At 37.0% G+C, this 24,645-nt stretch overlaps 1 protein-coding gene and 1 pseudogene across 1 annotated transcript in view; both read left to right on the top strand.

Annotated features, from left to right (window-relative positions):
- Nucleotides 1-7,065: 7,065 nt before the first annotated feature.
- LOC149811853 (acyl-CoA hydrolase 2 pseudogene) lies at nt 7,066-8,510 on the top strand (annotated as a pseudogene).
- A 4,089-nt stretch (nt 8,511-12,599) lies between these two features.
- LOC149811852 (Calcineurin-like metallo-phosphoesterase superfamily protein) overlaps nt 12,600-24,645 on the top strand; it is a 55,433-nt gene continuing 43,387 nt past the window's right edge. Inside the window, exon 1 of the mRNA XM_089993357.1 lies at nt 12,600-12,987. Within this exon, the coding sequence (XP_089849483.1) occupies nt 12,645-12,987 (343 nt within the window). The 5' untranslated portion in view covers nt 12,600-12,644. The remainder of the gene's footprint in view (nt 12,988-24,645) is intronic.

The raw sequence follows: 24,645 nt of genomic DNA, 5'->3' as shown, positions 1-24,645 counted from the left end.
CTGACGGTTTGGCCAGCTTGGGCTCCATTTTATCCTTCAAAAGCAGTGAATTATGTCATTCTTTTGAAGTCGGCAGACTTGAGCAACCTGCTTTCATTTCAAATATGCAAGTAAACCAGGTCAATCAGAAGGAGAAACCTTGGTATCAAAATATCAAGAATTACATTGAGACTGGTGAATTTCCACCAGAAATGCCAAAAAGGGAGCAATGTGCAATTCAGCGTATGTCTACCCGATATTTCATTCTTGCCAATGTCCTCTACCACCGTGGTTTCAGTTCTAAGTATGCAAGATGCTTAGACAAAGAAAAGGCTATAGAAATTGTCCAAGAGGCACATGAAGGAATTTGTGGTGGCCATGTTGGTTATCAAACTCTTGTCAAGCAGATCATCCGAGCAGGGTACTATTGGAATACCATGCAACAGGACTGCCATCGATTCGTGAAGAAGTGTGTCAAGTGCCAAATGCACGCACTTTTCATTCATGCACCAGCCACATATCTACAATTAGTTGTTTCTCCTTAGCCATTTTCTATGTGGGCATTCGATGTCGTAAGCCCGATTACTCCTTCTGCTTCCAACGACCATAAATACTTTCTGGCTACGACAGAGTATTTCACAAAATGGGTTGAAGTTGTTACTCTACGCACAGTAGAAGGCCGCCATGTGGTTTCTTTCATTCACAAGAACATTCTTTGTCACTTCGGCATACCACATGATATTGTCTCAGACAATGAAACCCATTTTAAAAATGAGAGGATGAAAACATTTTGTTCTAAATTTAGAATTTCCCATCATTTCTCAGCTCCTTATTATCCTCAAGGGAACGGCCAAGCAGAGGCTACCAATAAAATCTTAATCCGTATTTTGGAAAGGACTGTGAAGACAGGTCGAGATTGGCATGAGAAAATTCATGATGCACTTTGGGCATACCGAACCACCATTCAGACTCCGACTAATGCCACTCCTTAAGATCTTGTCTACGGAACTGAAGTGGTGTTACCTCTCCATATCCAAAAACTCGCTCTCAAATTTGCTTCCCTTATAGAATTGTCACTTGATCAGTATCAGCAGCAGAGATTGGTGCAGCTAGATTTACTGGATGAAAAGAGACTCAAGGCAGCAGAACACGCTCAAGCTTATCGCCAAAGGATAGCTCGACACTATGCCAAGTCCGTCATTGAGAGAAAATTTCGAGTTAACGATTTGGTGCTCAGATCGACAGCTCATATCAAGCATCGACCACGGGGCAAGTGGTCACCCAATTGGGAAGGCCCTTATGTGGTTAAAGAAGCATTGTCTCGCAATTCGTATCGTTTGATCAATGCAGACGGGGTGGAAATGCCAGATCTCATCAATGCTTTGCACTTGAAGAAGTTTTATACCTGAAATGTTCATTCTAAAACCTTTGTACTCTTCAAAGAGCCATTTTAATAAAATAATGATCTTCTATCAATTCTTACATTCTTCTCCATCATACTGGGGCATTTTATTTTGATCTATAATCATCTTCTTTCATCATATGTAGACAGGATTAGACGAAAGCTTTTTTCCTCAAAATTTAATTAATTCTCAATTGATTTTGTGATCTTTATTGTCATTTCATTTGATTCACTTTTGGTTTGATCAAATTTTCTTCAAGCTATTGCTCATTGCTGTCAAGTTTTAACAAATTTTTCAATCTTATTAAAATTCCATCTACCTTTATCTTTAAAATTTACCCTTTCAGGTTAAGGGATAAACTTGATGCCTCTTGTCAATGAGGCATTCTCTTTATTATTTCCCCTGTTCAAGACTAGGGGACAAAATCCTGAAAGTCGACCACATATAATTAAACTATGATGGTCCATTAATTTTTACCAAAGAATCTTTATTTTCTAAAAAAAAATCACTTTGTTTAGCTCATCTTTACAACCCAGTCTTCGCACTAGGGTATTTTCCAAAATCTTCAATCATATATTGAGCTCATTTGGAGGATCCGATTCTCGCACCAATAACTTTCTACATTCAGTCTTTTGATCAAAATCTTTTCTTCTACAAAATTCAAGTTCTGACTTAAATCTCTCAAATTTTGATGTATATTCAAAAGATCCAACACTCGTTGGGCATGTATTTCAAACGTTCCAGCTTTTTGCTAGTCAGGTATTTCAAACGTTCCAGCTTTTTGCTGGTCAGGTATTTCCAAAAAAGATCCAACACTCGTTGGTCATGTATTTCAAACGTTCCAGCTTCTCGTTGGTCAGGTATTTCAAACGTTTTAGCTTTTGCTGGTCAGGTATTTCAAAAGATCCAACACTCGTTGGGCATGTAGTTCAAACATTTCAGCTTTTTGCTGGTCAGGTATTTCAAACGTTCCAACTTTTTGCTGGTCGTGTATTTCCAAAAAAGATCCAACACTTGTTGGTCATGTATTTCAAACGTTCTAGCTTCTCGCTGGTCAGGTATTTCAAATATTTCAGCTTTTGCTGGTCAGGTATTTCAAAAGATCCAACACTCGTTGGGCATGTATTTCAAACGTTTCAGCTTTTTACTGGTCAGGTATTTCAAACGTTTTAGCTTTTTGCTGGTCAGTTATTTCCAAAAAAAATCCAACACTCGTTGGTCATGTATTTCAAACATTCCAGCTTCTCGCTGGTCAGGTATTTCAAACGTTCCAGCTTTTGCTGGTCAGGTATTTTAAAAGATCCAACACTCGTTGGGCATGTATTTCAAACGTTCCAGCTTTTTGCTGGTCAGGTATTTCAAACGTTCCATCTTTTTGCTGGTCGTGTATTTCCAAAAAGATCCAACACTCGTTGGTCATGTATTTCAAACGTTCCAGCTTTTGCTGGTCAGGTATTTCAAAAGATCCAACACTCGTTGGGCATGTATTTCAAACGTTCCAGCTTTTTGCTGGTCAGGTATTTCAAACGTTCCAACTTTTTGTTGGTCAGGTATTTCAAAAAAAGATCCAACACTCGTTGGTAATGTATTTCAAACGTTCCAGCTTCTCGCTGGTCAGGTATTTCAAACGTTCCAGCCTTTGCCGGTCAAGTATTTCAAAAGATCCAACACTCGTTGGGCATGTATTTCAAACATTCCAGCTGCTGGTCAGGTATTTCAAACGTTCCAGCTTTTTGCTGGTCGTGTATTTCCAAAAAGATCCAACACTCGTTGGACATGTATTTCAAACGTTCCAGCTTTTTGCTGGTCATATATTTCAAATGTTCTAGCTTTCGCTGGTCAGATATTTCAAAGGTTTCAGCTTCTGTTGGTCAGGTATTTCAAACGTTCCAGCTTCCGCTGGTCATGTATTTCAAATGTTCCAGCTTTTGCTGGTCATGTATTTCAAAGGTTCCAGCCTTCGCTGGTCATGTATTTCAAAGGTTCCAGCTTTTGCTGGTCATGTATTTCCGAAATCAAAGATACAGCTAGAGGTCGCATCAAAATCTATATCAAGTGAGTATTTCACACAGAATTCATGAAAACTTTGCCAATTTGCTAAAAGCGTTTGTTGATTCTAAATAGTCTTACTACACAAAAAAGAATTTTCTCAGATTACCTCCAGTATTTCCTTCCAAAAAGGTGAAACTTTTTCGCGAAAAAGGGGTAAAATTCAAGTCTTTTCCTGTTGATCAACCAAAAGGATGTAAGAAATGTCCTCGATATGATCAGTGAAAGAAATCTTCAATGATGTTGAAAAGCCAGAAGCGAATTGATATTGATCATGGCTATGGCGCATGTTTAAAAATGACTATCTGGCAATTAGGCAGTGGAAATATCCTGAGCTATAAAAGAATCCACTCAATCCATATCTCTTTATCCATTTTAAAGCTGCAATTAAATATCTGCAAAAGGGATCTCTCAACTGTCGTCAAGATGAAGACGAATATGCGAGCAGACCCCCGGGGCCAAAAAAGATTTGGATCATCTCCGAGATGAAGGGGTTTGTGAAGGATTCTTCTAGGGAAAGTTCAGATCACTGTCGAGATGAAGGCGAGTGTGATGAACCTACCGACAAACCTTAAAAGATATTTGATTTCTGTTATCATCTAAAGACCTTTTTGAGCCAATATCATCAATAGAATCCCTGAGATAAAAGAAGGATTGGAACATCTCCAAGATGAAGGAGTTTGTGATGTACCCTTCCCTAAAAAAGAGAGAAAAGTCAGGACATCTCCAAAATGAAGGATGATGTAAAAGCTCGAGAAAGTGCAATGACTCAAAAAGAGTGCAAAAGGATCATCATGGGAAAACACCCAGATATCAAACTGCCAAAGTTGCCATAAATCATCTTTTCTCATGCAAAATTCCTTTAACAATATCTTTTCACTACTTGTTTTTATGAAATTAAGAATATTTCTTCTCTTCTCATATCAGGGAAATGGATAGCTTCCTTGAAGAAAATCATCAGCGCTAAAATTTTGAATTTGACTCTTAGAACTGAGGAGTTAACCTCATTGGAGGGAATACTCTAAGTAAAAGAGGGAATATCTTCGCACATACGAGCACATTTCCAAGCATTTGAATCAGCTATAATTTTATCTTATTGGCAAAATTTTCTAGCTATTCCAATAATGAAATAAACATTCAATATCCATTTTGATGCAACCTAGCATTGTTTATATCTTCCAGAAGAGTTGCCTCATTCAGTTGAAGTATCTCTTTCTGTCCCATCGCGGTTTCTTCAGTCAAGGATTCTGTATGGTGGTTCCCACTCCGGTTAAGGGTCAAAACCTGAATTTTCTGTGAGAGGTCATTAATTTCAAAAGCTATTTTAGTCTCAGCAATGAGATGCCCAAAATCATCCCTTTTTAAAAGCTCTAGGGAACCCTATCTTCCTTCTTTCTCAAACCCTTTCGGATTTGTTCGTCCAAATTCTGAAGGTCCCATTATGGTTTCTCCGTTTGAGAAACCCGTATTGTAGATTTCCTATTTTGGCTAAGAATTAACCTGGAACCTCGCTTCGCGAGGTATCTTCCTTTCAGGTTTGGGTTAAACTTGAGTCTCGTTCCAACGAGATCCCTTGTTGTGACGAGGTGTTTTTCTTCCAGTCCTATCATGGCTCTTCCCATCGAAGAATCCATGCTTCATATATCCATCCAAGAAAGGATTTTACTTGAACTTTATCTCACAAGGCATTTTCCAAAAAATGTCCCATCAAAGTCCTCATGTATTCCTTTTCTCATTTCAAATTCATCTTGATATATTTTCGTCTCATCCAGGTTAAGGGCTAAACCTGAATCATTCCAAAAAGAGTATCTCGTCTCACCCATAAGACCTGATCAAAATTCTGATTTTCCACCATTTCGGGATTTACACCCAAAAGTCCCATCATGATTTCCTTATCCTCTATTATTCAGTCATGTCATTTTCGAGGATTTTGTCTCCCCAAAACTATTCAGGATAAGGTTTTAAGCTTGAGAAGTCATATTTTCAAAATAATTCTTCCACACCCAGTTCGGATCTGCTGACTGGGGCATTTTCAAAATTTGGAGTATTATCTTTGCCACTAAGCTCGGCTTTTAACCGGCTTAGTAGCAAAGAGGGGCATCTGTGAACACCCCAAAATTTTCAAAGGTTTACAAAATGACCCTTTTGCCCCTGGTTCCATTTTTTGAGAAAACCAAAGCTAAATTTCAGTCATTCCTCAGATTTTCTGGATTGAATTTCATGTTGATGTATTCCAAATTTAATTCCAGATCCTAATCCAGTGTTTTAAACCCAAATCTGAGCCCGTTGTCCGATTTCCAAATTAAAATTACAAAAATACTAAAAATGGTTCTAAATGGCTCAGGCAATTCATCTGGCACTCTGTTGAATCCCCAACCCTATATTTCTCAGTTCGAGATTGTAAACCTCGAACATTTCCTAAAAATCCGGACATAAATCCACTTTCCGAAAAAAATTTCTCAAAATTGCCTTGAGTTCTCAGAAAAACTCTCTTTTGTAAATATTTTACAAAAACACAAAAAAATAGTTTTAATCTTTGGTTTCTCATAAAACTTTAGGATTTTATTCTAAAAATGCAAAAAAAAATGGAAAAAATAACATAAAAAACCAAAAAATTGGAAAAACTACAAGAAAAACAAATGATTCTCAAGGTTTTAAAAAGCTCTTTGCTTAAAACCTCAATTTTGAACTATTTTATAAAAAAAAAATCTTTTAAATGGACCTCCTTTTTGAAAAAGGGAAAATCGCAAACGGTCGCAGGCTCGCCCTTCTCCCACATATTTTGCCTCTGGAAGCCTCCATCGCAGGAGAGCTCTCTCCATCGTCAATCTTCAACAGCCTCTTCACCTTTGATTCTCAATGAATTCCCCTCTCGAACCATATTTTTTCCCTTTAAGAGGAGACCCCCCATCTGATGATCGGATCATCCATCCATTTCTTAGCATTGCATACAACAATCCATCAACTTCATCTGATTCTCCCATTGATCTTTCTTCCAATCGAGGTTTTCCTCTGAAGCATCCTTGACATCGTCCACCTTTATCGGTCTTTCTGCTGAAGCACCCATTCACCCATTATCGATCGAGTTTCTCTGTGAAAGTCCATTAAATCCATCTTCAGGCAGCAATTATCCTCCAGCATCATCGGCTTTTCTTCCCGGAAGGACCCTCTGCCTCTCACATCCATCAACTTCGTCCGGTCTTTCGATCGATATATCTTCTCATCGAGCGATTCCCCTTCAGCACCCTTCGAGGCTGTTCCCCTCTGCAAAAGCTCGCTTGAAAAAGGAAGAGGAAGAAAACTTCTTTCCCACAACACTAGATCACTCGCTTCATCATCTTTGCAATATCCGTGCATTGCATATCTTACTGCAATAGGTCCCTTGTGCTCCCTACACCATAACATCTACCTTCATCAAGCTAATATCAATTCCAGGATCAAGATATAAAAGGTACAGAGGTTCTGGAATGGGATTACGGTTTTGTCAAATTGTATAATCAGGATATCATTGTCAATAAGATTATTGTTCATGATTGACTGTATCACCTGAACTTGTTCCATTGCTGAGTTTCATAAGAGACCCGTCAAAAAAAAATCTCTTCATTTCAATGGTCCAAAAAACCTGAGCGATGTCATGATCACTGTTGTGAGACCATCGCAGGTTACAGAGGCATCTTTTATGCTATGCTACAAAAGGCATAACTTGGTGCTTCAAGAATAGCATCCATGCTCTTGGTTCTCTAACCACTGAAGCAAATCAATCAGAACTTTTATTGAAAAGATATGATTATTTTGGTTACAGTGTTGCTACGTCTGTCCATCAAGCAGATGTTATTGCTCTCTACAAGTTGATCTCCTTGGTCTTATACCATGAGAACACTTACTTGTTACAACCAAAGTCTCTGTGGAATGCAGAGGAGACACCAGAGACATGTTCACTAGTGGAGCGTATATTACATTTGGAGCCTCTAGAAGTGGACATATTCCGTGGATTCACTTTACCTGACACGCCAACCTTTGGGAAGGTTTTTGGAGGACAACTCATTGCTCAGGCTTTGACAGCAGCAACCAAGATTGTAGATTGTCAGAAGCTTGTGAACAGTTTGCATTGCTATTTTACTGTCGGTGGGGATATTAACTTGCCAATTATATATCAAGTTCATCATGCACGTGAAGGGAATAGCTTTGCCACAAGGCGGGTGGATGCAACACAAAAAGGCCGTGCATATTTAGTCTGCTTGCATCATTTCAAAAGCCAGAGCTAGGGTTTGAACATCAAGTTGTTGTCATGCCTTCTGTGTCTGCACTAGAAAAGCTGCATTCTATAGAAATTTTGCGTGAGAGATATCTCACTGATCCACGGCCTTACTGCACCTTAGTTACCCTTGTAGCAGTTACCTACAATATTTCACCTCCCTTGCTACCTGTGCACTTGCCAATACCCACATTTCCTATACCTTATCACAGGATATATATTAAATCATATCCATTTCCTGCAAGTAGCATAATATTTCCCTGTGCATTTAGGTGTTTTATTTCCTGTGTCCCCTATACATTGTCTGTGCATAACCATTTACTGTTTAAGCTTCCTGCACTACCCATATTCTCCACTCCACAGCCACAGCTACCATTTTTCATTAACATAACACGTAGTTTGTCATACCACCTTCATTTCATTCAGCATTCAATGTGACAGCCTATTCCATTAGCTCTTTCATCCTTCCCACCTTCGCAAGGCACTATTCATTTCATCATCTCCATCAACACATCTCCCAGTTACGGCTATCATGTCACCTTTCACAAACACTTGCCAGCACCCTATCATCATTGCATCTCATTTCACTTACTGTTACCATCTACATTCACTGCCATACATTCATTCTTCACTATTGTGCACTCACCAGCAACATAGCCCCTTGTATTCACTTATATACCTTTCAGCCCAGCATGTAACACCTTCTATGTTTCCAGCTGCATCATCACAACATTACCATCATCACAGCTGCTGTAATAATCCATTCACAGTGTCCATTTTGCCTGTTGCATTCATCTGCGCATAAGCTTCAGCATGTGCTGTGATCATCCATTGCATCAACCCTCTGCCACACTTGTGCTCGAGGTTTGCAACCCACTGGACATACCTTCATTATACATTCCCTATGGCATCCATTATCAATCATCTTTTCACTTACCCTCAGCCTACCTTAGTGCTCTCTTCATAGTTATTCCCTACCCTTCATTAGCATTATGACCTCTTGCATCTACCTCCTTTCCATGCATCATGATGTTCAAATTCTCACATTGAGATTCCGGTCATAAGAATGCATGTACAATCTCATACCCATCCTCGTATACATGTGTTTTTTTTTTAGAACATATATCTTCATATATATATTTCCTCTCGGATATATGCCTCCTCACATATTGGTTTGGTTTCCATATGATATTCTTCATCTCCTCAAAGTGCTTTCCTTTGCATTTTGTATTACACTAAACATGTTTTGCAGGGAATATGTGGAAAAAGGGTCATTACTTTGAGTTGTGAATTCAATTTTGTATATTGTAATAAATTAGATCTTAATGAGAATATACATTTCCTGCTTTAGGTAGAATGAATGAGCATCGTAAACATCATGAATTACTTGTTTTCATCCATTTTTTCCTTTATTTCTCAAATTCTCACAAATGGCAACACGAATGGCACGTGCACCATTTTGTAAGAAGTAATTAATCCTAAGTTGATGATTTACATCAATGGCCATAGTCAGGATGTAAACAAGACTTGGTGTTTTTATCTCTTATAAAATAACACTGGATCCCTTTTTCAAAAAAACATCATATTTTCTTTAAATATTTTCCTCTTTTATCAGAATTTAATTTAAAATTAATTCAATACATGTACCAATGGCCATAGTCAGGGTATATTGAGAGTTAATTTCATTTTAAATTTTATAAAAGCACAAAAAATATATTTTATTCTTCACTTGAATTTAAATATGGTTATTATATAATATATTCAATGACCATAGTCAGGGATATATTATATCTTCAACCTCATTCTTAATTCACTTAAAGAATGGAATAGCTCTTCAAAGTCCTATTTCAAAATCATTCAAATTCATTCATCATTTAGGATAGAATTGCATCATATTTTCAAAATTCTTTTTCCCAAGTGATTTTGAACATCTTTCTTCAAACTTCTATTTCAAATTTCAACTCTATCTCAATTTCAAAGTCCAATTCGACTTTGGAATTTCAAAACTATTTTATATTCAAACCTCAAAATTCCAATTCAAATTCAAAATTCAATTTAAACTTTGAAGTTTCTGATTCATCTTCTGATTCAAAATCAAGTTTTCTTCAAATTTCAAAATCAAAGTTGAGATTGATTCTGAATCTCAAAATCTAAATCTTCCTAAGTTTTAAATTCAATCTTGGTTTTCAAAACCCAGATCCATCTTTAAAGGTCCTATTTGGACTTTTCAGAATCCAAATCCAAAGTTAAATCCTAATCCCAACTTGGATCCAGATTTCCAAGTACAAATCTCCACTTTTTGGATCTCAGATTACAGATCCAAACTCCATTTAGGATCCAGAATCCGATTCCACCTTGGATCTCAGACTTCAGATCCAATTCTATTTTAGGATGCAAAACCCAACTTCACTTTGGATCTCAAACTTCAGATCCAAATCCATTCTAGGATCCAAAATCCAATCTCGTATTGGATATCAGACTTCAGATCCAAATCCATTCTAGGATCCAGAATTCAATCTCTACTTTGGATCTCAGACTTCAGATCCAAATCCATTTAGGATCCAGAACCCAATTCTACTTTGGATCTCAGACTTTAGATCCAAATCCATTTTAGGATCCAGAACCCAATTCTACTTTGGATCTCAGACTTCAGATCTAATTCCATTTAGAATATAGTATCCAACTCCATCTCAGATCTCAAAATTCAGGTTCAACTCCCATTTTGAATTCTAAATCCAGAATTCAATTTTAAATCTCAACTATATTTAGAATCGAGACTTTGAATTCAAATCCCATTTTGAATTCCAGATTTCAAAATCAACTTCTATTCTCAATTCCAATTCTTAAATCGAGAAGGCAAGAGCGACAACGATATGTATTTATTGTATTAATAAACATTATAATATACAAGTTACTTTGAATTCTGTTATCATAAACATTATAATTTTTAATTATTAATTCATATTCTAATTATTACTTTATAAGAGTCATACGAGCAACAAATGATACAGCGATATGGTGATGACTACACTCAGCATTCGACTTTTGATCCTGCAGCATGGGTGACTGCTACAGGTCAACCCAAAAAGAGTCATGTGTTCGGGTTTGGGAGTAACATGAACACCACACCAGTCATTGCCTTCTGCAGCCCGGGCTCACAGAGTTCTCCCGCCAGCATCAACTCCCAACGTTCTATTGGCCCTGCTATGTCTTGGGATGGTGTCTGCCAGCGTCTTGACGACAAAATGTCACACTTTTTAAATGAAGTCATTCTCAACATTGTTCGTAATGAGTTGTACAACTTTTTATAGGACAGAGAAACTTCATCTGCATTCAACTTGATCTAAAGTGCTCGTCAGGTATGCATGATTGAATTACTATAACTTTTTCCTTATAATTTTGTTAATATCCTTCAGTTTATTACTAGTCTATGTGTCATTCATTCTGCAATTTACTTTGTTGCATTAGATTAGGTGGATTGCATATAATTTATTTCATTATGTTTTATTTATAAATACTAACATTTTGGTTCTCTTTTGTAGGATGCTTGAGATGATCAGTGTAGAGGAGCTGATGGAGGCATGGAGTGATGGGCAGATCGAGAAAATGAAGAGGATGATGCCCAAAATCTTGGTGAGGATTATATTTTTTTTGTTTAATTTGTTTGACAAACTTGTAACTAATTATAACTTCGCAAGGACTGTATTTGGTTGTTAAAGTTTGCTTAACTTAGCATTTGTGTTTAATTTGTATGCATTTTTTATGTGTACTATTTTTTATAAGCAGGATATATGAATTGTACGAGAAATTTTTCTCGAGTTTTAAAATATTTAAAAATAAAAATAAAAATTTTTATTACAAATTAGCGACGGAGTAGCGATGGATTTTATCCGTCGCTACTCCGTCGTCAATTTGAAGCAGTATCGATTTGCGATGGAATTTAAATCATCGCTAATGTCTGTCACCACATTTCGACGAAAATTAGCGACAGATACTTATCCGTTGATAAATAGTAGCGACGAAAATAACAACAGATTAAATTCCGGCGCATAACCAAATCGATCTCCATTTAATGATGAATTCACGAAGTACATAATCCGTCGCAACATAGCGACGGATTGGCAACAGATAAATTCTGTCAGAATTTAGCGACTAGGGTTATGCGACGGGTGATATACGTCTCTAGTCCGTCGCAAAGATGTACAATGACGAATTAGCGATGGACTAGCGATGTATAGAATTCGTCGCCAATACGCATTTTCCTTGTAGTGTGTGGATTGAGCTCGTGGCTTGGCTCATGTTAGTGAATAGCCGAGCCGAGCTCGATCTCAGCTCGTCCCTAAATGAGATGAGCTAAACAAAAGCTGGCTCGTGTAAAAACATTTCATGTTATTTATACATAGAACATATATATTTCATATATTACACTTAATATATATATTTGTTATATATTACACTTAATAGTTTAGATTATATATATATATATATATATATATATATATATATATATATATATATATATATATATTTCATTCATCCTACTATTTTTATATGCATTTTGTGCATTCTTCTTTTTATATATTACACTTAAAATATATATTAGATATAAAAATGTATCTTTATCTATAGAAACTCTCTCTAGCCGAGCCGAAACAAGCCAAACACTCTGTGTTCAGGCTCGACTCGTTTAAGCTAAATGAGCTGCTGGTGGCTCGGCTCGCCAGCTATATGAACCGATTACAAACCAGTTGATGACAAGCCGAGCCGAGTAACGAGCTGCTCGGTTCGTTTACCAGCCCTAGCAGGTCCGAGTCCAGAATGAGTTATGCAGGATCCGATTACGTCGAATTCGGTTGACCGGAATTGTTTTCGTCTCTCGCTCTCTCTGGCATCTAAATTTGTATAGAAGACTTGTGCCAATCTGTAGTAATCTTCTGGGATCAAAATCGCCGTCCTAGATGACTTCTCGTGGGTGGGTTTCAGGACAGAGACACCATCTGCGAGTGAGCGATTGCCCAACCAGAAGGCTGCAGCTCTTCCTCCTGTTTGCCCTCTTTTCTGACCCTCTTGCAGCTCAATCTGATGTCCCTCAGCACCACCAATCCATCGGAAGAACACCCAATTCGAGAAGAATCCTGGAGGTTCAGGGTGAACCAAGCGGAGCCGTATGGGTTGTCCAGCTCTCCGACCTCCACTTCAGCGTCCACCACCCTGAAAGAGCCCTGGATTTCTCAAGAATTGTTGGCCCAGCTCTTGCATTGATCAACCCTTCTCTGGTTCTCATAACTGGTGATCTGACAGGTCTTCACTCTCTCAAAATTTGCATAATATCTCGCTTAAAATCGTTCAATTTTGATTGGGGTGTGCTGTTAGTTCTTACCATTGATATGAAAATCTCATGCACATTGGGTATCTGTTTTTGTCATACTTTCTTCATTTCCTTGATTCACGTGAAGGTGTGATTCATGACCACAGGGATGTTGGTTATATGATTTTGTGTCTTATTTCTTGCTTTGCTCATTTGACATGTAGTGATAATACATAGCGGTGAGCCCCTAAAACGACTAGGCGGGCCTAACCGACTAAGAGGTACCCCAAATAAAAAATATATATGCTGAAACACGAGAGGGTGGTGTATGTTGGCCCTAGATGATTTACTGAATCCCACGTCTGTGTTTGGGGGTTTGAATGAGCACCACTTATACAAGCACATGGGGCTCGTATTCCCGTGTATGTTGACATCACTTAGCATTAGAGTCTGGTGTGGTTGCAAAGACTTAAGTACCTTTTCTTGCTATTCTTCTCATAAAGCGATGGTTTGAGAAAATGACAAAAATGCCCTTCATTCAAAAAAGAAAAAACAAATAGTTCAAAAAAAGGACAAACATGTCCTCAATCCAGAAAGTCGAGGATGATGTTGACTCTTCAAAGTCTACACATCGAAACAAACCTTAATCGTTTCGCCGATGGTGATCCGACGAAACAATGGTGAGCCGATGATCCGATGGTGAGCCGGCGATCCGATGGTCATCCGACGAAACAAACCTGAGCCATCAAAAATGTCCGTTTGAACTTTTTATCATCATCTTCTTCTTCCTTCTCCGTAAAACACTGTAAAACTCTCTTTTTCTCTAGAGAAGAAATCAAGGGAGGCAAAGAGTTTCTCCTGGAAAAGGCCATGAACATCAACCCTCTCACTCTCTCTACTTCTGTGCACATCCAACAGACGATCCTACATTGCTCCATCAAACACCGACTGACCTGCACACTGTCTGTAGCATCGTTCAACTTGATGTGTTGTGGAGCCTGATTTAGAGTTTTTATCTTTACAGGAGGGGGGTCCGAGGGCTCCCCCCGACGCGGATCCCGCTGCGCGGTCAGCGGGCAGCGCCCTCTGGACTAAAATTTTTTGGGGCCTTCCAACAGCGATTTGTAGTATTATCGGGCTTTCCTACAACGATTTGTAGTATTTTCGGGTCTCTAACGAGCCCCACAACAATTTATAGTGTTATTCGACTTTTCAACAGCGATTTGCAATGTCTTTTGCAAATCACTATAGCGATTTATAGTGTTTTTGGGTCTTCAACGAGCCCCACATCGATTTATAGTGTTGTTGGATCTCACTATAGCGATTTGTAGTGTCTTCCGCAAATCACTATAGCGATTTGTAGTGTCTTCCGCAAATCACTATAGCGATTTGTAGTGTTATTCAGTAAACAAATCGCTGTAAATCGCTACCCGAATTAGGACCAACTTGTCAGGGCCATATCTCTCTAACCGGAGGTCATATTTCAAATCCGTAAAAAGTGATGTCTTCGTTATTGAGTCTAGTTTATTTCTGTAAATTTTCAGCGATTTCTATTGTCATTTCATTCCCCATTTTAACTAAAAACTAGACCCCTATTATTCTGTATTATTTAAGTTGCACAACACCATTCTCGCTTGACATCCACATCTTGATTCTGACATGCTCCTTATTGGATTTTTCATTGATTTCTTCAAACCTTGCTTGGAACAAACATATGTCTTTCTCACCACGACACCCTGTGCATTTTTCGACCACGACACCCGGGACTCGTGCCGGGGAGAGCCCCAGACCCCTCTTCTGTAAGGGTAAAAACTCTGAATCAGGCTCCACAACGAATCAAGTTGAACGATGCTACCCACGCTGGGAGGAGCCCCCAAACCCCCCTCTTGTAAGGGCAAAAACTCTGAATCAGGCTCCACAATGAATCAAGTTGAACGATGCTATCCACGCTGGGAGGAGCTCCAAACCCTCCTCCTATAAGGGCAAAAACTCTAAATCAAGCTCCACAACTCATCAAGTTGAATGATGCTACCCACGCCGAGAGGAGCCCTCAGACCCCCCTTTTGTAAGGGTAAAAACTTTGAATCAGACTCCATAACTCTTCAAGTTGAATGATGCTACCCATGCTGGGAGGAGCCCCCAGACCCCTCTTCTGTAAGGGTAAAAACTCTGAATCAGGATCTTCAACTCATTTAGTGAATGATGCTACCCACGATGAGAGGAGCCCCTAAACTCTCCTCCTGTAAGGGTAAAAACTCTGAATCAGGCTCCACAACAGTCAATGTGCAGGTCAGTCGGTGTTTGATGGAGCAATGTAGGATCTTCTGTTGGATGTGCACAGAAGCAGAAAGAGAAGGGGCAGAGAGAGTGAGAGGGTTGATGTTCATGGCCTCCTCCAGGAGAGATTTCTTTCTCGGATAATCCTGCAGTGCAGAGACTGGGTCTTAAATAATCATCTTCGGGGCACTTAAGTCTTTACAATCACTCATTTTCTAGAATCGATATTTTTTTTGGCACCAATGGAGGAGAGGGTACTTAAGTCTTTGCAATCACATCAAACTCCAATGCTAATTAATGCTGACAAACATGGGGATACGAGATGCACAGGCTTAAATACGTGGTGCTCTTTGGGAACCCCCGAACATGAGATGGAGCTACCGGCTCTGTTCGGGGGGGGGGGGGGGGACATATAACCTGCTTACCTGAAACACAAAATAATTAACAGGAAGAAAAAGAAAAAAAAGGAAGTGGAAGGGAAAACATGAAGAAGGAAAAATGAAAATAAATGAAAAGAAAAAGAGAAAAAAAAATGTTTGTGAACACACACACACACACAGAGAGAGAGAGAGAGAGAGAGAGAGAGAGAGAGTACCCGGTACCTCCTCGGTGAGAGAGAGACATACCTGCCTTACCTGGTCTTCTTCTTCTTGCCAAAACCCGAGAGAGTGAAAATTGAGAAAGGTGGCGAATTAAGGCCCCTTTTCTCCTTTTATATGGGTTTAAGGTCAACCTAAAAAAATAAAAAAATGACTAACCTCGGTCGAAGCAGGTTATATGTTTTCCCCCGGAACACATAGGTGCGTGTTCTCAATGAGCGCACGAGGGGTGCGTTTCCCCATGTGTGTCGGCATCACTTAGCATCGGAGTTTGGTTTGTTTGCAAAGACTTAATTACCCTTTCCCGCCATTAGTGCCATGAAAAGGACAAAAATGTCCTCCCGCCAGAAGAGAGAAAGGGTTAAAATCATCATCGTTTTCACCCTAAGGAGTAAACGATTTTGCTTTAATAGGAGCTCCTCGCAATATGTCGCCCTAAACGTTCTGGCTCACCCTTTGACGATGCACCATCTGCTGTAACAAGAGCTCCCTTTGATGACATAGCCTTTAACGCCGTTTGCTCCCGTCGGATCACCCATTTTCGTCATCTACTGTCGTTGGGGCGTAGTGGGAGTACTGTTGCCACCATCGACTGCATCTACCTTATAGGTGTTTCTCCTCTACTGTCGGATTAGCAAAACTTGTGTCCTTTGGGTGAGTTTTGTGTAAGGTTTCGTTATGTAAATAAATCGATTTTCGTTATGTAAATTTGAATGCTAAATCTTATAACTGATTATACTATTCATGCTAAATAACACTTATTTTCATACTGAAACAAATCAATTTGTACCTATCCACCTTCTTGGCGTCGAAAAATAGTTAGCACGATTTGTTCTTATGAAGGCCAAACATTTGTAAGTTTGAATTTAACAATGATTTATACATTTAATGCATTAGCGATTTGTTCGATGCAACAACGATTTATACGTTTCAAGCAATAGCGATTTAGCCGATTTATGATTCATGATTTATACATTTAAAGCAGCCACGATTTATACATTTAATGCAGTAGCGATTTATGATTTGCAACGATATGTACTTATGAAGGGTTCGATTTCTACAACGATTTGCGGTTAAATTTATGTCTTGTGCAGGTTAGCAATGACTATAATTCGCAAGACAAGAAAGCCTTTGCCGTTGGAGGGGATGACTCTTGGAGAAATCATCTGCTAATCCGATATATATGAGGGTTATATAAAGTACCAAAATATAATGAACATCGAGGATGAAAAAGACAGGAACAAATTGTTGGATATTTATTATGCGGAGCCTGATCCATCAGATATTAAAGATGAAGAAGAAGAAGGATGACAAAGAGAAGGAAAAACAAAAGAAGAAGGAGGAGAATGAAAACTACGCGCACTTATGAGGCAAAAGGATTTCTTCTTGCCGACCATGCAAAATTAAATCTACATGAACATCATTCTTCATGTTATCTATCATGATCGTCACTTGCATCTTACTATACTATGCATCGAGTTGTTATTTACTTTGCTAATAAAAGAAATAACTTATCGTTATTTACGATAGCGATTCACGTGACATCGATTTGATGACAACTACGATATTGTGAAGCGATTTTAATTTTAATCGCTAAATGAACAACGATTTGCATACACAAATTGCCACCGTAATCGCGCAACAATGTAAATGCCATGCACACACATTTCAATATCATAATACAAATATCTTGCAAATCGACACTAGCAAACACATAATATGTTACAAATCGATATACATATCACATAATATATTACAAATCGATACAAAAATTCAGCATAATAGCTTACAAATCGATATTAACAAACAAAACAATATCTCTCAAATCGATAGTATGTTACTACAACCGCGATTTGCGTTATACTATTCCAATATTTTCTATACAAAGGTAAATTGTTGTGGCTGACATATACATCATTGCGTAAATCGCATAAATCGTCAACCGAAATCCAGGTCTCACAAGGCATATCGATTTTTGACAACGAGCGGGATGTGGAATGACGTTTACTGTTGAAGCCCAAACGTTACAACAATATGTACTTATGAGGAGTGTGATTTCTACATCGATTTGAAGCAACGATTTGTACGTTTGAAGTAGCGATTTGTACGTTTAAAGCAAAAACGATTTATACGTTTGATGAAATAGCGATTTATACTTGTTGACGATAGCGATTCACGTAACAACTATTTAATTATAAGTACGAAGCTTTGAAGCGATTTTCATAGAAATCGCAAATGAGCAACGATTGGAACACGCAAATGGCCACCTCATGTCTCTATAATGTTAATTCCTCACGCACAATTTTTAATTACATATTACAATATGTAACAAATCGATACTAAAAAGCACTTAATATTTTACAAATCAGTACATATATCCCATAATATATTACTATACCTAACCCTATACCCTAAACGCTTAATATCTTCTAAACCCTAATCCTAAACCCATAATATGTTATTAAACCCTAAATATATTACTAAACCCTAAACCCTTAATATATTACCAAACCCTAAACCTTAAACCCTAAAACCTAAACCCTAAACCCTAACCCCTAAACCCTAAACCCTTTAACCCTAAACTCTAAACCCTAATGCCTAAACCCTAAACCCTAAACCCTAAACCTTATACCCTAAACCCTAAACCCTAAACCCGAAACCCTAAACCTAAGCCTAAACCCTAAACCCTTAATATCTTACTAAACTGTAACGCCAAACCTGAAACCCTTAATATATTACTAAACCCTAAAACCTAAACCCTCGATTTATATGTTGATTCTGTATATCGATTTATAAGCTGTCAACAAGAATTTTCATATCGATTTGTATGATTTTTGATCATCGATTTGCGTGATTCTTTGACAATATTTTTCTAACAAAGGCAAATCGACTAAACATTATAACGATTTTTAAGATATCAATAGGAATTGCCATATCGATTTAAGATAATGTTTTGATTCTAAATATCGATGTTTAAGATATCAATACGAATTTCCAAATCGATTTAAGATATTGTTCTGAATGTTAGTATTGATTTCTATGCTGATTCTTAATATCGATTTGCGATATTGTTTTGATTCTTTATATCGATTTAAGATATTGTTTTGATTCTAAATATCGATTTTTAAGATATCAATACGAATCTCCAAATCGATTTAAGATATTGTTCTAAATCTTAATATCGATTTCTATGTTGATTCTGGATATCTATTTAAGATATTGTTTTGATTCTTAATATCGATTTCTATCTTGATTCTGTATATCGATTTATAAGCTATCAACATGAATTTTCATATCGATTTGTGACCGACAAAGACGTCATTACGTAAATCGCCTAAAAAGTGAACCGCTTAAAGGTATATGTTATTTTATTATAAAATCTTTGGCGGGTCCCATAAGCATTAAACTCCTCCGCTATAAAAGGAGATCCTCACAATATTACCCCATAAACGTTCCACAAAAAATCTAACACTTCGCTTTGAATAAATCTAATGCTTCGTCTTCTTTTACGATGTGATCTTAACATAGGAGTCATAAATGAATGAGCTAATTCATGGTTATGATCATTGATTAAAGTACGAACTACATATTTCTCATTCGGAAGTCTTCTTAACACCATTCTCGCTCGACAACTACATCTTGAATCTGACTTGCTCCTTGTTGGATTTCCACTTGACTTCTTCCAACCTTGCTTAGAACAAACATATGCCTTTCTCACCACGACACCCTGTGCATTTTTTGCCCAAGAATACCTTATAACACTGAAGCTAAGTTTTAAGGCATAATCATTATAAAATTTGTATGCAGCTTCCTCATTATTAAACTGAATTCCCTCTACGAGAATAGAGTCAAGTGTACTATCACGTAGACTTGAGGTGCCTGCACCTTTGGTGCACTGTCATGATCGTCTACCTTATTATAGAATTGTATTTCGTCTGATGGAATATCATTATCGAATTGCATTTCGTTTGCTGGAATATTCAAGTCTAGAGTGAATCCAATGCCTGCATCATTCTTATCATGTGCATCATTAATGCACATATTCACTTCTTCAGGTGCGTTGATAGTACGGATGTCCGTTGCTCCATGACTTTTCAGTTATTGAGACACATCATCTTTACTGCAACTAGTTGATATGCTCAACACTATCACGAGTAAAATATCAAATTGCGTTAGCCAGCGCATACGTTTACTACAATTTATTCAAGATGCATATAACAACGACTACTGATTAGTTAAGCAAGTCAAAGAAACGATTGAATGAATCACAGTATCAAAGCAATAACATAATAGCTTACAATTAGATAATAACAAACAAAACCATATCTTATAAATCGACACTAGAAAACACATAATATCTTACAAATCGATATACGACAATTCAGCATAATATATTATAAATCGGTATACATCAATTCAGCATAATATCCTACAAATCGATATACGACAATTCAACACAGTATCTTACAAATCGATATTAACAACCGTTACCATATCTCACAAATCGATACTAGAAAACACATAATATCTTATATATCGATATACGACAATTCAACATAATATATTACAAATCGATATTAACAAACAAAACAATATCTCACAAATCGACACTGGAAAACACATAACATCTTACAAATCGATATACGAAAATTCAACATAATATATCACAAATCGAGATTAACAACCAAAACAATATCTCATAAATCGACACTAGAAAATACATAATATCTTACAAATTGATATACGACAATTCAACATAATATATTACAAATTAATATTAACAAATAAAACAATATCTCACAAATCAACACTAGAAAACACATAATATCTTATAAATCGATATACGACAATTCAGCATAATATATTACAAATCGATATTAACAAATAAAAAATATCTCACAAATTGACATTAGAAAACACATAATATCTTACAAATCGATATACGACAATTCAACATAATATATTACAAATCAATATTAACAAACAAAACAATATCTCACAAATTGACACTAGAAAGCACATAATATCTTATAAATCAATATACAACAATTTAGCATAATATATTACAAATCGATATTCACAAACAAAACAATATCTCACAAATCGACACTAGAAAATACATAATATCTTACAGATCGATATATGACAATTCAACATAATATATTATAAATCGATATTAACAAACAAAACAATATCTCACAAATCGACATTGGAAAACACATAACATCTTACAAATCGATATACGAAAATTTAGCATAATATATTACAAATCGAGATTAACAACCGAAACAATATTTCATAAATCGACACTAGAAATACATAATATCTTACAAATCAATATACGACAATTCAACATAATATATTACAAATCGATATTAGCAAACAAAACAATATCTCACACATCGACACTAGAAAACACATAATATCTTCCAAATCGATATACGACAATTCAGTATAATATATTACAATTCGATATTAACAATCAAAACAATATCTCACAAATTAACACTAGAAAACACATAATATCTTACAAATCGATATACGGCAATTCAACATAATATATTACAAATCGATATTAACAAACACAATAATATCTCACAAATCGACACTAGAAAACACATAATATCTTACAGATCGATATACGACAATTCAACATAATATATTACAAATCGATATTAACAAACAAAATAATATCTCAAAAAACGATATACGTGTTACTACAACCGCGATTTGCGTTACATTGCATATATTAAGTGAATGAACGATACCGGATGGGTTAGAGGCTCTTGCTCGCATCTGTAACCAAGTATTTTTGTCAACAGGTCCCAACGTCTTACAAATATCTTCAAGTTTTCAACCGTCAAAACCATAAAATCTACTTGCAATAACCAAACAACGCCTTAATGACACTCACGACAACATACGTTCTTCAACAATAGCATGATGACATGGAAAGGTACTCACCACGCTTTAATGGTACTTGTTGGAATGTTTGTGCGTCATTATTTTTTTTCATACTGCCTAACAAAAACGAAGAAGAAGAGATGACTGTAAAAAGAGATGGCCGACAAATCCCTCTATGACGCTCACCAATGATCGAACCAGTCGTTCGATTTATAGTTATTTCGACGAGGTAGGAACGAACCCGGGAATGTTTTCTATCTAACACAAGGCAGGAATGAGAAGCCAGGCATGTGTTGTAACACAAGCTAAAAACAAAGGTGAAACGTGCAAATCTATATACGGGGAACGGGAGGACATTTTCGTCCAATGCATATCTATCTTACGGGAGGACATTTCCATCAAAAGCATATCTACCTTTTTTATATGTTATTTTATTATAAAGTCATTGTGGGCAACATTGGCATATGAATTATCGTGGGTCCCAAGATATTCCTCCGTACACACCGGAACACGCGAATGTGTGTTCCGGGGAGAACACACAACACCCTCTCAACCTCGGCTTAAGCCTAGGCTGTCCAAGCCTAGGCAGCCACCTAGGCAAACTAGGCAGTGCCTAGGTGCTAAAATAGGGCCTCACCACCCAGACCTAGTCGCCCAGGCGGTGTGGCTGCACCTAGCTTGCCTAGGCACTTTCTTTGATAACTAAGTACATAATCATGGGGATGTTGGGTTTCTACTTTCATTTGTTTCTCTTGATTCATTGTTGATTATAGTTTATCATGACTCTTTTCTTATCGATTCAACTCAGTTTCAATCTTCCCCATTACAAAATTTCACAAATGAGGCTGCTTACTAATGCATGTTGTGGTTGTACTGTCTTGGTTTTCACCATTCCTGTTGCATATTTGATCATTACTTGATTATAATGATTTCCATTCTGCAGCTGAAAAAATAAATAAACAAAAGTATTTAAGCATATACTAGCTTAGAATCTTATGACGACATTAGCGCTTGTTCGACTTTTTCTTTTTTATGATAAAAAAAAGGATTCTAGTGCCTCTAAGGAGTTTTCTTACAGATGCATGACAATTCTCAATCTATCATTTCATCAACAAACAAATTTCTGCGGTACCTAATTTGCATATCATTTAGAGTTCCTTTTTGATGGTTGACCATATCAAGGAGAAATATGTAGGCTAGTCTGCATGCGATCAGTTTAAGGAAAGCTGGTGCTAATTCATCCATGTTTTGCCAGATCTGTGCAGTTATACACAGTTGGATGTCATTCTTGGAGAATTCGAATTGACCCATTTTTCAGTGATAATGGTGGAAATAGGGTTTTCATTGTATTGTATGGCTGGTTGACTATAGAAAGCAGATTCTTTAACTAATATTGTGCAACTCTTTGTAGTTTCTCTACACTATATATCTGTGAGTATCTCAACACCACAAGGCAAAAGTTTGGATTCAGTGAATCTACATAATATCTGGCATGAATAGGACCTGAAACTTCCAGGATAATCTGGCAGATTGACTTTGGAACTGCTCAAAACTGGAGTAACCTGGTAGTCTGGATTTACTTGCCCGATTTAGTACTTATTATTTTCCCAGTTGGCTAATAGAACTGATTGGGGGATCAAAATGACCTGAGAAGACTGGAGTGATCATAAAAATGTTTCTTTCTATTATCTCAGTTAGGCATTAGACCTTCCGACCCAACAGACCAATGAGACTATCCAATCCAATGGGCTTTGCAGGATGAGAAACTCTCTAGCTTGACAACATTCTTGGGTTGATTAAGTGTTTCAGCATTGGTTTTGCTGCATAAACATTGACTTTCTTGATTTGTATTTTCATTTTCCTGCAGATATGTGTGCATGACATTACTTGGTAGATGCATCCTTCTAAGCAGTCAAGTGGCCTTGAAGCAATCCTTAAATTACCTTGAATGTGTTTCAATAAGTACAGTTAATAGGGATCAACAAGCATTAGCTACCATGATCATTGGCTGTAAATATGCTGGGCTCTTCAGTTTGTCTCTACTACTATTTTTTCATTACTTCATCCATAATGGATTGACATACCTTTATTCTGTTTATATAACTACGTATCACTAGCATGGATCAATGAGCAAAATGTATATCTCAATTCAAACTATCTAATGGACCAACAATATGAATCAGGCCTAACAATATGAATCAGGAATTTCAGCAATCATATCATTCACCATTTTGATGTTGCATTCTTAGGTGCTGGATGAAAAATGAATGAAGCAGCATAATGTTGGAGCCATGAGAGGCTATCAATGTGTGACATTAGTTGCTAGTTGTGATGTTGAACACGTGTTCTCAACTTCTTATAAGCTTTTCTGGAAATGGAATTGGAATTGGAATTGGAATTCAACAAATCTTGTGGCCTCGCTTCATATGATGTGCTTAGAATACTTTAGCGCAAGGTTATAAGTATTGTATGGTAACCCATATCGGTCGGGCCCAAAGTTAGATACATATTGTATCGTAAAAAATCGTAAAGTTTTAATAAAAAAATTCAAACATTTCAAAAAAAATTAGCAAAAACTTGAAAAAATTCTAAAAAATCATAACACATGAAACAATGATGAATTTCACAAGATACAACCATAAAATCACATATAAAGCATTTATGTCTCTATGAGTTGCATAAGACATCATCAAACAACGATGAATTGCATAAGATAAAACTCTAATATTACATATCAAAACAATTATGTGCTATGAATGACATGCATAAGACATCAAACATTAAATAATCAAGATAATATGTTATAAATGGCAATCTCACAAGAAAAATGCAAACTATGAAATAATATGCATATTAAATAACGAATCTAAG

This window comes from Nuphar pumila, chromosome 17, assembly GCF_984573655.1.
Source record: "Nuphar pumila chromosome 17, dmNupPumi1.hap1.1, whole genome shotgun sequence".
Taxonomy (NCBI): Eukaryota; Viridiplantae; Streptophyta; class Magnoliopsida; order Nymphaeales; family Nymphaeaceae; genus Nuphar; species Nuphar pumila.
The sequence above is the reverse complement of the archived record's forward strand: the minus strand, read 5'-3'. Positions and strand labels throughout refer to the sequence as shown.